The sequence below is a fragment of the Neophocaena asiaeorientalis genome, unplaced genomic scaffold (assembly GCF_003031525.2).
Source record: "Neophocaena asiaeorientalis asiaeorientalis breed wild unplaced genomic scaffold, Neophocaena_asiaeorientalis_V1.1 scaffold106, whole genome shotgun sequence".
In the NCBI taxonomy this organism is placed as follows: domain Eukaryota; kingdom Metazoa; phylum Chordata; class Mammalia; order Artiodactyla; family Phocoenidae; genus Neophocaena; species Neophocaena asiaeorientalis.
The window spans coordinates 4,562,738-4,576,896 of NW_020172597.1; the positions used below are offsets into that span (position 1 = coordinate 4,562,738).

The following is a 14,159-nucleotide window of genomic DNA, read 5'->3' on the forward strand; positions in this document are numbered from 1 at the left end:
TCAGACAACATTTTCTCCGTTTACATCTTTTTTTATTTCCCTGTTTTACAATCTAAATGTGAATACTTAAAAAGATATTTAACCGCCCCATCTCTTAGCAATAATAGCACAGCCTCACATCACTTTTAGCGTCGGAAGATTGTCACGCTCATATGGACGCTTCTTGACAAAGGGCTGTCTCACTCACTCTTAGCTGCTGCCGGATAATACCGGTACTCTGCTTTTAGCTCCCATGTGTTTTTGTGGGGCCCTTTTACGTTCTGAACACCGATTTCATTCAAGATTTCCTTCAGGTACGCCACAGGTTGCATAGTGATGCCAACCAAGTCCTTTATGTTATAATACTGGTGTTTCTCAAAGGCAGCAAATAGCAAGGCTAAAACTTGGTCTTTATCAGCCTTCACTCTCTTTCCATTTTCTTTCTTTTTCTTCTCATATTCAGTGTTGTACTGATGATTGGCAACAGGTTTATAATTGGTCGTGACTACCTTCTCCAGTTTCTGTACGGTTCTGGCAGGTTTGGAAGACTCCTCTATTTGCTTTCTCTTCAGCCTCATGTAGTTTTCGCTCAGAGCAGGTCTGCATTCCCCCCGATGTACCACCGTTCCTTCCAGGGAGAGCTGATCCGGTGCACGCTCAGTCAGCACTGTGAGGACCTGCCCTCTGACCCCCTGCAAGACAAGCTGATGCTCCCTGGGAGCAATGACCGGGGCAGGTTGTCCATCTGTACCCCGAATGTCTGTAAGTTCCTTATTCAAAATAAATGAGATTTCAGACTTTCCTCGATTTTTGGCAATCTGCAGCTTCCCTACTTCACCGCTTCCAGAAGCTTCAGACCACTGCTGTGACAGGTATTTAGGAAGCTTCACCAACCACATCCGCTGGTTCTGTTGGATTCCCTCCAAGCTGAGTGGAATGCTCTGGGGCTTGGGTCTGCTGCCTCTAGAGGCCATGTGCACCTGAGCTGAGGGTGTAGAGGGTGGGCCAGCTAGGGATGAAGAGGGAAGCAGGACACCAGAACCAGCTGCTGGAGTCCAGGAACCTGGCAAGGAAATATAAAACACATGCTGACTTCAGAAATGTTATCCTTGTTAGAATCTAACGAATGCTATACAACAACTGTCAAATGATTCGGAATAAGGGAAGATGGGAAGCCATCATAAAAGTGGGGAGTTTGATAAACAAGTGTGGCGCATCCTGAAAACGAAGTACTTCAGCAATGAAACTTACAGGAGCTCCTATCTACTGATGTGAAGAGTTTTCTAAGACACAGGCATCTCCTAAGCGCCTTCCCTACCACCCTGTTTCTCCCTGTCCCTCTCCCCTGCTTTAGTTTTCTCCAGAGCACCAGTCAACGTGAAATATCCTAGATAATTTATATTGTATATGTTTATTATATTATCGTATCTCTTCCCCACTAGACTGTAAGGACCATGAGGGTAGAGTTTGTGGCTTTCAGTGCTGTAGGCATTTAATAATTTTATTTTATTTTTTTGAAGGAATGAAAGGTCTTATTTGATTGGTTTGTTTGTTGTGAAAAAATGGAGTGGAGGTGGACACCGTGCCCTGCGCCCCGCCCAGGTCCCACCACCCAGAATTCAGATATCCTGCTTTGCCCTCCTGCCTCCACACAAAATAAGAGGCACGGAGGGCCTTGGCTTGGGGGCACGTCCTCCCTGCCAACCTGGCCTGAGCACAGGGAGAGACCCTGACACCAGCTGTTGGCAGAGACATCGAGGCCACAGAGGTTAGCGGGTTCCAGGCTTATATTTTGTTTCTTCTCCTTCTTTTCTTTCCCCAGGCCTGTATTTTGAGGTCCAGAGCACAGGCGTCTGCAACTGACTTGCAGGCAGAGCAATCCTGCCTCACAGCTCCTAAAGCCCACCGTGGATCAACCACCACCACTGTGGCTTCAACAACCTCTGCTCTGCCATATTCTCTCTGACCTAAGTGGGGAAAACTTCCAGTTCAAATCCAAATCCATGTAAACCAGAAGGAGCCGAGAGGCTGTATTTCTTAAGATAACCTCTCTGGGTGCCCTCATGCCTAAGGCATAGAGAGCAAAGAGTGAGCATAATTTTACAAAAGGAAGCCAGGAAGGAAGCCCCTTCTACCAGGCTGAGACTCACCAGAGCAGGCAGAAAGCTGTGCTGAGCAAGGCTTACAAGGAAGGGTGCTCCCTGACGAGCAAGGGCTCACTCAGGCCCCAGGCTGCCTCTCCCTGGAAGGAAGGACACACTCCCTCTACACAGCTCTATTTATTGCCACCTTTAGGGAGTTCTTTGATGGGATTGGGTTACAACCACCCTGGAAAGCCAATCACCTTGATTCAGTTATGGGTTTTTCCCCAAATCTCCTAAAGCATACCCCTGAGTGTGGATAGCTTCACGGATTATTTCCTCCACTGAACCCATTTTCCTTAATTCTCCAGTGTAGGGTGGGTTCGAGGGAAGGCAGCTTGCTTCAGCGTCTTTAGAAAGGCAGGTACTCTGAGGAGCTATTCCTAGTCCCTGACCAGCCACTTTGACTCTGAATTAAAATTGCTCTCGCCATCTTCTGGTTAAATGCAGAAAGTCCTCTTTTCCCCTCCTGATTGCTCCCTTCATCTTAAAATGTTCTCTTCCCGTGGGTTCCATGATGCCCCCTGTTCCTGGGTTTCCTCCTGCCTCTCGAACTGCCATTTCCAGTCTCCTTTGTGGGCACCTCAGTGTGTCTTGGGCCATAACTGTTGTTCCTTGGTCCCAGGTGCTGTCCCTTCTCACTCTACACACCGTTTGAAGATTACATTTCTGCAGAATCCTCTCAGAAGGGCAACCATAGTTCAGATCTCTCTCCTGAGCTTCTGGCAGACCACCCAAATGCCAACTGATGTCCTGCAATGCGCACAATTCCTAATAGGTCAAAACCAGGACCCATCGCCTTCTCATGCCTTCTCCCCCCAAACAGACCTGCTCTTCCAGTATTCCCCATCCACCCTGCTTCCTAAACCAGAAACTTGAGTGTCAAGCTTCCTTCTCCCCATATCTCGCTCCAATGAGCCAGCAAGTTCTGCCCATTCTGCCTCCTTAATTCATCTCAAATTGCTCCCACTATCCCTGGCCCAGTTGAGGCCACTCTACTTTTCTCTCCTGATTCAGTGCAATAGCTTCTTCACTGAATTTGCTTCCTTGGTCGCTATACTGCACACACTGGAGTCAGAGTAGTGTTTCTAAAACATGATTCTGGTTTTTTTTGTTTTTGTTTTTGTTTTTGGCAGTACGCGGGCCTCTCACTATTGTGGCCTCTCCCGTTGCGGAACACAGGCTCTGGACGCGCAGGCTCAGCGGCCATGGCTCACGGGCCCAGCCGCTCCGTGGCATGTGGGATCTTCCCGGACCGGGACACGAACCCGTGTCCCCTGCATCGGCAGGGGGACTCTCAACCCCTGCGCCATCAGGGAAGCCCCCCCCCTTTTTTTTTTTTTTTATTTTGTCTGCATCGGATCTTAGTTGAGGCACACAGGATCTTTGTTGTGGCATGAGGGATCTTCCGTTGCAGCATGCAGGCTTCTCTCTAGTTGCGGCGCGTGGGCTTAGTTGCCCTGTGGCATGTGGGATCTTAGTTCCCTGACCAGGGATCGAACCCACATCCCCTGCATTGGAAGGCAGATTCTTAACCACTGGACCGCCAGGGAAGTCCCTAAAACGTGATTCTAAATATGTCTTTCTCTGCCTTCCCTGGTGGTGAGTGCTTAAGAAGCCAAGGCAGGGGACACCGGTTCGAGCCCTAGTCCGGGAGGATCCCACATGCTGCGGAGTAACTGAGCCCGTGCGCCACAACTACTGAAGCCCGCATGCCTAGAGCCTGTGCTCCGCAACAAGAGAAGCCACTGCAACGAGAAGCCCGCACTCCGCAACGAAGAGCAGCCCCCGCTCGCCGCAATTAGAGAGCCCGCGCACAGCAACAAAGACCCAACACAGCCAAAAATAAATAAATAAATAAATTTTTAAAAAAAAACGTCTTTCCCTTTCTTAATAGCCTTCGGAGCCTCCCCACCTTTCATAGAATGAAGTCCATTCTCTTTCAGGTGGCTTACCAAGCCTTTCTAGAAGGGACTGCTGCTCAGTTCAATCTCTTGCAGAAACTCCCTAAAACTCCGCTTGTAAGGAGCTTGTAAACTCAATTAAACCTCCATTGCTCTCTCTCGCCACCAGGTGTTCGTTATTCTTTCCCTTCACCGACATTGCTGCCGTAGTAACCCCACCCCACTGGCTCAGCTAATTCTTCTTCCCAACCCCTACTCCCGCACAGGCTCCTCCCCAGCCACGTGACCCGCGCGATGCCATTCTTCTTAGAAGGTTACCTGAGAAGTTTGCTCTCTCTTTCCTGAACCACCAAGTCTGACACAGGTACGCTCCTAGTGCTTGACAGTGTCTCCTCTGTCAGCACTGGGCACATGTTTCCTAAGGACCTTTTGCTTATTTGTGTCCCCATTATATGGTAATCACTTTGTGACAACAGATCGTGTCTGTCTTGTCCCTCATGAATGCCAGCATAGGAGTTGCTAAATAAAACTTGGTAGCATGAGTGAAGGATTGATGGAACCCTAAACTGGCACTGTCTTTTTGGAAAACTATTTGGCCGTATGAAACTAGAGCCTAACCCTCGCAGATGTCGCCTCTGGACAACGGAAGAAGAGAGCATAGTGTAGTGAGGGCTTGAAGCGCATGCTCTGGAGATGGGACGCCCAAGTTCAAACCCTGACCCTGCCACTTACTGGTTGTGTGGCCTTGGGGTGGGGGTGGGGAGGTGTCACTTAACCTCTCCATGCCTCCTCTTCCTCATCGGAAAAATGGGAATAATAGTATAGTACCTACCTTATAAGGTTGTTATGAGGATTAAATGATTTAGTAAAGTGAGTGACATAGTGAGGGCTCAGTAAATGTTAGCTTGTTATCCACTAGAGTGTCAGTTCCATAATGGTAAGGGGTTTTGTTTTGTTTACTGCTGTATTATATAAACAGTGTCTGGCATCAAATACGTGCTGAAAAGATATTTGTTGGGCTTTCCTGGTGGCGCAGTTGTTGAGAGTCCGCCTGCCGATGCAGGGGACACGGGTTCGTGCCCCGGTCCGGGAAGATCCCACATGCCGCGGAGCTGCTGGGCGCGTGAGCCATGGCTGCTGAGCCTGCGCGTCCGGAGCACGTGCTGCGCAACGGGAGAGGCCACTACAGTGAGAGGCCTGCGTACTGCAAAAAAAAAAAAAAAAAAAAAAAATTTTTTTAGACTAAATAGGCAAAATTCATATGAAATTGATTTTATTTCAGCATACTCATAATGGGAGCCATGATTCCAACCCAAGCAGTCTCTTTCGGCATCCAGGTTCCTAACCTCTACTCCTACTGCCTTAAAGAGCTAAATGTAAACATTTTAGGGGAACCAGAGGAGAATGTTTTCGTTGTAACCTAGTGGTTGTCAGGTTTTCCTGAGGTAAACAGAAATCATGAAGACTTAGGCAAGCCTAACTACACAAAAGTGAAAATGTCTTTACAGAAGATTCCATAAACTAAAAGGCAAATGACAGACTGTAAAGAGATAGGTGCAACATCTAAAACCAACAAAGGATTAATAACTGGATTATATATAAAGGTCCTAACAATCAACAAGAACATTATTCTGTGAGCGTGTTTTGGGGTGGGGTTAGCATTTAAATAGGTGGACTTTTGTTAAAGCAGATTGCCCTCCATAGTGTGAGTGGGCCTCGACTTATCAGTTGAAGGTCTGAATGGAACAGAAGACTGGCCTCCTCCAGGCAAGAGAGAATTCTCCAGCAAATGGCCTCCAGACTCAAACTAGAGCATCAGCTCGCCTGGTTCTCCAGACTGTGGGCCCACACTGAAGTTTTTGGGTTTGCCAGCCTCCATAATTGTATGAACCAACCCCTTATAATAAATTCCTATATAGTAAGTATCACATTAATATATTATTGTAATTAAACATGTTATAAATGTTATCTAAATAAATAATACATTGACTATACATATACTATAATAATATCACTAATATGTTATTATAATATAATTAACATAAATTTATATAATCTATATCTATCTATATCTCCTATTGGTTCTGTTTCTCTGGAGAATGCTAATTAATACAGCCTATTAAGAGTTCAGGGAAAGGAGTATGCACACACATATACATACATACATAAGGTAATAGCACAGAATACACTGATAAAGCAGAAGTTCTGGCCCCAGGTGGGAGGCTTAATAATTCTATAGCTTCCCTCTTCTGCCCTGAATCATAGGAAAGAAAGAAAAAATATTTTAATAAATTTTTACAATGCTAGTAACCAACAAGCGTTTCTTCCAGTGGACCAGAAACTGTTAGGGATCCCTGAAAACCATAACTAGGTTAGTTAACAGGACATGTCAGTGACAAAAATGAGTGTACAAGGATCCTAAACGTTTGATGAAATCTAAAATCATAGAAGAGAGAGAGACCACAGAGACAGAAGAGCCCAAGGAAACAGAGCACGCAGAACAGGACTTTAGAAAAATTACTGTTCTCAGAGATGAAAGAGGTTACAGCATCATAGACATTAATCAGCTAAAGAGCTTGGAGATCAAAAACTTAATCTGAAATAAAATATTCACTGGGAGAGGCCCTATAGCAGCATGGATGCCGGTGAAGATGAGATCAGTGAGCTGGAAGATTAAGCTGAGGAATTCTTTCAAAAGATATCCCCCAAACACAAAGATAGAAAATGTTTTAAAGGAAAGTTAAGAGACAGGTCCAGAAGTTTCAACATCCATCAAATAAGAGTTCCAGAAGAAGAGAAGATACTGGAGAAGAGAGACCTCTCAAGCAGTTCTCACAGGGGTTTCCCAGAACTGATGAAACCCTCAAATGGAAAGACCTCACCAAGGACTTGGCAGAATAAACTGAAAAAGCGATATTGTAATGAAATTTCAGAAATCAAGGATTAAGAAAAAAATCTTAAAAGCACAAAGAAAACAGATTCCCTATCGATGGAGTATGCATCACGTTGACTTCAGAGTTCAGATGAAAATTTACAATACTCATTCTAAAACTACAGAGAAGCAATAGCTCCAAATTTCTGAGAGAAAATAACCTAAAATTCTAAACTCAACCAAATTCTCATTCTGGTGCGGGGGCTTGTCCCCTTGTGTTCCCATCCCACTTCCCAGTGTCATCATTTAATGGAAAGAGCACAGAACCAGGTGCCAGGATTCTGGTCTTGGTATTGTTACTCAAGGCTGTGTGCCCTGGATAAGTGTCTTTGCCTCTCTGGGCATAGTTTCTTCTTCCTTAAAATGGAGGTAACATCCCTGTCTGGTGAATGTTTAATGAGACATTGAGAAACGTGTGGGAGCGTCTAATGCAATGACTAGAGGGAGGCTCTAAATTCTCCTTGACCCATCCCCATCCCCCTGCTCCAGGTCCTTCTTCCCCCAGTGCCCATACCCCAGGGCCGTTTGAGCTCAGTTATTGCTTGGTGAACCGGTCAGCATTAGTGTTTCCTTCATGTTCAGTCCCTTTTCTGTGCATATGCAGCAGGCTTTTCAATGGTGGGAAGATAAGAGGCTTCTTGCAGGTTCTGACGACGGCTAGACAGGGATAGAAGGTGCCTTTCAAGGATGAAGAGTGGGCATCTCCATTGCCTCTATCCAGGGTGGGCCCTAATGAGCAGAGGAGCCCCCTCCACATGCTGGAGAGCCCCGCACTTTGACCCACTCTCTGGTCAGCCTGGGATTGTTTTTATGAGCTCTGGATTGGATTCTACCCAAACTATGCCCCTAATTAACCGTTGGGTGACTTTGGACAACCCTCTGGGCCTTTGTTTCTTAATTTATAAGATGGAGAAAGCTGTACTCATGGATCTCAAAGGTATCTTCCAAGTCAAAATGTCAGAGAATTTTGGACTCTCTGTTGATGGAATCTGAGTCATAATGGCATCAAGCAAAGAAAGAATGCAGAACACTGAGGCCATCACTTCTCAACGGAGAGCCATGAAGAAGCTGCCCTGTCTCTTTGCTGTCCAACCTCCTCTTCATCATACTTCTCCCCTTGCCCCAGCTCAGCTTTCAGCTCACTTTCTTCCTCCTGTCCTGCCTCTTGTCCCTATGACTTCCCTGTCTGTTCACCCTGTGCCTGCCTCAGTCACCAGCTACTCAGACCAAACCGGTCCTCTTCCTACCACATGCCCAGACTGTCTCCCTCCTCCTACCAGTTTTGCCCCTTCCCACCTCCCTTCCTGGGTCACCTCTACCCTGGCCTGTCCCCCTGCCCCTCCTCCTCACCTTGCTTCTTCCCCAACCTGCACAGGCCTTGGGCCCAGATAAGCTGCCCCTGCTCCTGCTAGGACATCTGCCCCAACCAGTCCTCACCAGGCCTGATGATTCCCACCCTCCATCATGGGGCCTTGTGTCCCTACCAGTGGGGCACCTGGCCCATCCCAGAACTCCTGAGAATGTGATATGCAGCATCCTGGTGACCTGGTGGACATGGCGGGTACTGGATGGTGACCAGCTGGCATACAACCTGGAGGGGCACCTCCCTCAGGTAAGGGTCTCTTTCTCAAGATGGGGTTCTCAGCTACTCCCATGTCCTTGTTATCTTGCTGCCTGAGTTGTGCATGTGTCCATTCCCATTCCTTACATCAAATGTAAATAGAGATCGTATTATTTTTGTATAAGAGACTCCACAGAGAGTAAAGCTTAAGGAAAACTGCAAGTGGACTCTGAATTCTAACCCATGTGCATCTCAACACCGATGTCATGGACACTGATACACACGCAGACACACGCTGTCCTGCACTAACAGTTCCCAGTCGCCATAACCCTGTACGGAGATCAGCTCGGTAGCACGAGGCAGCTTTGGCCTGAGGATGGTGTGAGTGGAATTCTCCTGAGACATTCTGTTCTCCCGGCCCTTTTATACAGTCCAAAACTCTTGGTTTGGAGCTCTCAGTTTGCTTCTATAACATGTCAATCAGTTGAGGTCCATTTGGCCACATAAGTTCATAACATGCTTTTATCATCGGCCTGGGCAAGGTCCCTTTCTTGTTCATTTAGATACTCCCTTTTATGCCCATTTCTCACTTCTACTCCCTTTATTAAAAAAAAAATACTCGCAAAATATTTTGACGTGTATGTGTGTATATTCTTGCAAAATATGTGGTATTATTTTGTGAGCTGTACATGTTTTTAAAGATTTTTTTGATGCAGACCATTTTTTAAAGTCTTTATTGAATTTGTTACAATATTGCTTCTGTTTTGTCTTGGGTATTTGGCCGGAGGCATGTGGGATCTTAGCTCCCCAACCAGGGATCGAAACCATACCCCCTGCATTGGAAGACGAAGTCTTAACCACTGGACTGCCAGGGAAGTCCCTGTGAGCTGTACTTTTAATTTTCATACATGGTATTATATGCTAGACTTTAGTCTGTTTACTGCCTTTTCACCCAGCACTCTATTTTTAAGATCTATCTGTGTGTGTGTATGTCATCTGTGCTTCTAACTTCTGCACTGCATCCCGCTGAGTGTCTCCTCCATGTTATACTCATCCACTTCCCCAGACAGATAGCTACCTAGATTACCTCTAACTCTCCACCATGGTGGACAATTCCAAAACGACCATCCTTACACATGCTCACTTTTTTCTTTCCTTTTTTATTGAAGTATAGTTGATTTACAATGTAGTGTTAGTTTCCGCTGTACAGCAAAGTGATACAGTTATACATATATATACATTCTTTTTTATGTTCTTTTCCATTATGGTTTATCTCAGGATACTGAGTATAGTTCCCTGTGCTACACAGTAGGACCTTGTTATTTATCCATTCTATATATACTAGTTTGCATCTGCTAACCCCCAACCCCCACTCCATCCCTCCCCCACCTCTCCTCCCCCTTGGCAACCACATGTCTGTTCTCTATGTCTGTGAGTCTGTTTCTGTTTCGTAGATAAGTTCATTTGTGTCATATTTTAACTTCCACATATAAGTGATATCATATGATATTTGTCTTTCTTACTTCACTTAGTATGATAATCTTTAGGTCCATCCGTGTTGCTACAAGTGGCATTATTTCATTCTTTTTTATGGCTGAGTAATATTCCATTGTATATATGTACCCCATCTTCTTTATCCATTCATCTGTCTCTGGACATTTAGGTTGTTTCCATGTCTTGGCTATATTTGTGAATAGTGCTGCAATGAACATGGGGGTCATGCCCAATTTTGATACCATGTGGGAGCTCGCTGGGATGGGTGCCCAGCACTCGGAGCACTGAGTTAAAAGGTGCTCTAGTCAATCTTCCATTATTCACATTGTGTTCTTGTTAGGAGGAGAAATAGTTCATTGTATACATATATTCATAAGGCAAGTTCAGTAAACCCCCTCTGGGCCATTGATATACCTGAGACCTAGGAATTGAAATTCTCAAACTCAGAAGATTTCTTTTGGTTTTGCTGAGGTGAAGACTTTTATAACCAGCCTATATTTTACAGATCTGTGGAGTTTTGAGGCAAGTACACACATACAAATCAAGACTGTGGGCTCTCCACTCGCCCACCAGCACCAGCAAACATTAGCTACTGGGTCACTACCCGTCATTAGGCCTCATTTATAAAGGAGCTGCATGCCAGACTTCTGCAACTTCTTTACAATCTGTTCTCATAATTGTCAGTATTACTATTCACAGTTGTTACTGCTATGTGTCAATCCGTGATGCTTCCCGCTTTCAGAGGCTGTCAGGATCTTTAGGGAGTTTCCGTTTTCTTTAGGCAAGTTGCTCCTCCTGCATCCCTTATCCCTGCCTGGTGGGATGGCCAGTCTTGAAGGGCATCTCCCTTTGTCGTTGTTCCCTCATACCATCTGTGCTTATGACCAAACCATGAAAGATGCAGGACCAGTGGTGGCTGAGCTAGAGAAGAATGCGGGGGCCTACCCCCAGAGAGAACATGATTGGACTTTCCTGGGCAACTTCCTTCCAGGCCCACCATCTCGTCTGTTTCCCAGGAATAATCCAGAATAATCCTCTATGACCTCTAAGGCTTTTCTGCTCTGAGAATCCACCTCCTGCAGGAAGAGGGACGTTTCCAGTGTTTGGATCAAAGCTGTGATTTTCTCATAAGGCCTTTATCCTGGAATTTACAAGGTAGCAGGGTTTGGAAGGCAATGGTATTCTACATCCTACACAAGCACAGGTATCTGATTTATAGATGATATTTTAAAAATAGACACTACTGAGGTATAATTTTCATAAAATAAAATGCATCCTCAACATAATATAATCAACACTGGTGTATGTTACATATAAAAGTTGTTACAAGAGCAAATCCTGAGTTCTCATCACAAGGAAAAAATATTTTTTTCTTCTTCTTTTATTTTTGTATCTATATGAGACGATGAATGTTCATTAAATTTACTGTGGTAATCAAAAAAAAGCATCCATTTTAAGGGTACAGTTGGATGCATTTTGATAAACACATACACCTATGTAACCACTACCACAGTCCAGATGTATTTAGAATGTTTCTATCATCTCCCCCAAATTCCTCTGTGATCCTTTGCAGTCAATACCATCCACCCCAAATCCTCAGGCAACACTGATTGACATTTTTCCCTATAAACGAGTCTCATGTGGTCTAGAATTTCATATGACAGTATTTACTCGTGTCTGGTTTCTTTCGTTCAACATGCCATTTTTGCCATACATCTGTGCTGTTGCCTATATCAGCAGTTCTTTCTATTTAGTACTGAGTGGTATCCCATTACACTAATCTTCCACAAATTACTTTTCCATTGCACCTGTTGCAACAGTTATCAATCTGTTGCCTGTCAACTCCAAACCTACCCGTCAATACCTGCTCTGGGATAGTTGGATATCTCCCTTTTTGCGTTTCTCCTTTGCAGTGAGTACAATATTAAGCTGTGTCAGTAGATGGCGCTGTGGAGGGACACTGCAGGAAGAAGAAACTTTTCCTGGATCAAGTGTGCTTCTGTTTGCTTCTCTACCTCCACCTGCACTGCTGCCAGAGGCATGTCCATGGGAGCATCCATTAATGTTATGTCTCAGCTGTGTGTCCAGAACATGCCTGTGAGCTCACAGCCCCAGGCCTAGCCCCGTGTCCACCTCGCTGGAGCTTCCCATGGCGGACTCTGTGCACCTTGGGCACCGTCCCGCTGGTGAGCAGGCCTCTGATTTCCCTATGCACCAACCTGCCAGCCTCCACCACCAGCTCCCTGGAAGGCTGTTTCCAGTGACCCTCCAGACATGGGCACACACATCCTAGGACTTCATCACTCAGCCTGCAAGTAGGTTCCTGACTCAGACCCTCCCAAGGTGCTCCCTGCCAGCCAGTACCACAGAGGGATGTTTCCTAATTGCCTGGAGGCTATGGACCAGGCTTGGCTTGGGCTCCCGGCATACCTCACATCGCATTACAAATTTTTCAACAAGGTTTGAATTCCTGATTGAAGGAGAGGGCCCCTTCCAATCTGTTCTTTCCTTGGACACTCCCTCAGCTTTAGAATATTCTGTAGATTTCTCTTTAAACCTTCTACAGTGATAGAGTTGATAATTTTTAACATTAAAATTTCCTTGTTCACTGGACAGCTACATGTAAAAGAATGAAATTAGAACACTCCCTAACACCATACACAAAAATAAGCTCAAAATGGATTAAAGACCTAACTGTAAGGCCAGACACTATCAAACTCTTAGAGGAAAACATAGGCAGAACACTCTATGACATAAATCACAGCAAGATCCTTTTTGACCCACCTCCTAGAGAAATGGAAATAAAAACAAAAATTTACAAATGGGACCTAATGAAACCTAAAAGCTTTTGCACAGCAAAGGAAAACGTAAACAAGACCAAAAGACAACCCTCAGAATGGGAGAAAATGTTTGCCAATGAAGCAACGGACAAAGGATTAATCTCCATAATTTACAAGCAGCTCATGCAGCTCCATATCAAAAAACCAAAAAACCCAATCCAAAAATGGGCAGAAGACCTAAACAGACATTTCTCCAAAGAAGATATACAGATTGCCAACAAACACGTGAAAGGATGCTCAACATCACTAATCATTAGAGAAATGCAAATCAAAACTACAATGAGATATCACCTCACACACCTAAGTGTCCATCGACAGATGAATGGATAAAGAAGATGTGGTACATATATAAAATGGAATATTAGCCATAAAAAGAAATGAAATTGAGTTATTTGTAGTGAGGTGGATGGACCTAGAGACTGTCATACAGAGTGAAGTAAGTCAGAAAGAGAAAAACAAATACCATATGCTAACACATATATAAGGAATCTAAAAAAAGAGATGGTTTTGAAGAATGTAGGGGCAGGACAGGAATAAAGATGCAGATGTAGAGAATGGACCTGAGGACACAGGGAGTGGGAAGGGCAAGCTAGGATGAAGTGAGAAAGTTGCATGGACATATATACACTACCAAATGTAAAATAGATAGCTAGTGGGAAGCAGCCACATAGCACAGGGAGATCAGTTCGGTGCTTTGTGACCACCTAGAAGGGTGGATAGGGAGGGTGGGAGGGAGGCAGACGCAAGAGGGAGGAGGTATGGGGATATATGTATATGTATAGCTGATTCACTTTGTTATAAAGCAGAAACTAACACACCATTGTAAAATAAAAATTTCCTTGTTCAAATTACTGTGTGGTTTCTATATTTTGATCGACCCCTGACAGATGCATTAGACATTTGTATTGTTTCCAATTTGGGGCTATTATGAATAAAGCTGCCATGAGCATTTTTGTCTTTGGGTGGACATAGGCCTTCATTTTTCCTGATAAACAGCTAGAAGTGGAGTTGCTGGGTCTTGGGGTAAGTGTATGAGACATTTTTAAGAAGTTGCCAAACAGTTTTCCAAGGTGATTAGACTATTTTACATTTCCATCAAATTGGCAATTGTATATCTTCTTTTGTGACACATCTGTTTAAGTCTTTTGCCCATTTTTACTTTGTCCTATTAAGTTGTCATCTTATTATGAGTCATAATGGTATCTTTCAGAGAGGAGAAATTTTAACTTTTATGAAATCCAATTTATCTTTTTATTTTTGGGCTAGTACTTTTTTTTTTTTTTTTTTTTTTTTTGAAAAACGGGACCT

At 44.5% G+C, this 14,159-nt stretch overlaps 1 protein-coding gene across 6 annotated transcripts in view; it reads right to left on the reverse strand.

Annotated features, from left to right (window-relative positions):
* Positions 1-14,159, reverse strand: part of RIMS3 (regulating synaptic membrane exocytosis 3) — a 60,871-nt gene continuing 46,712 nt past the window's right edge. For all 6 annotated transcript variants that reach the window (XM_024738828.1, XM_024738826.1, XM_024738824.1 and 3 more), the window contains one exon: positions 1-1,042. In XM_024738828.1, coding sequence (XP_024594596.1) covers positions 180-1,042 — 863 coding nt within the window. In that variant the 3' untranslated portion in view covers positions 1-179. The remainder of the gene's footprint in view (positions 1,043-14,159) is intronic.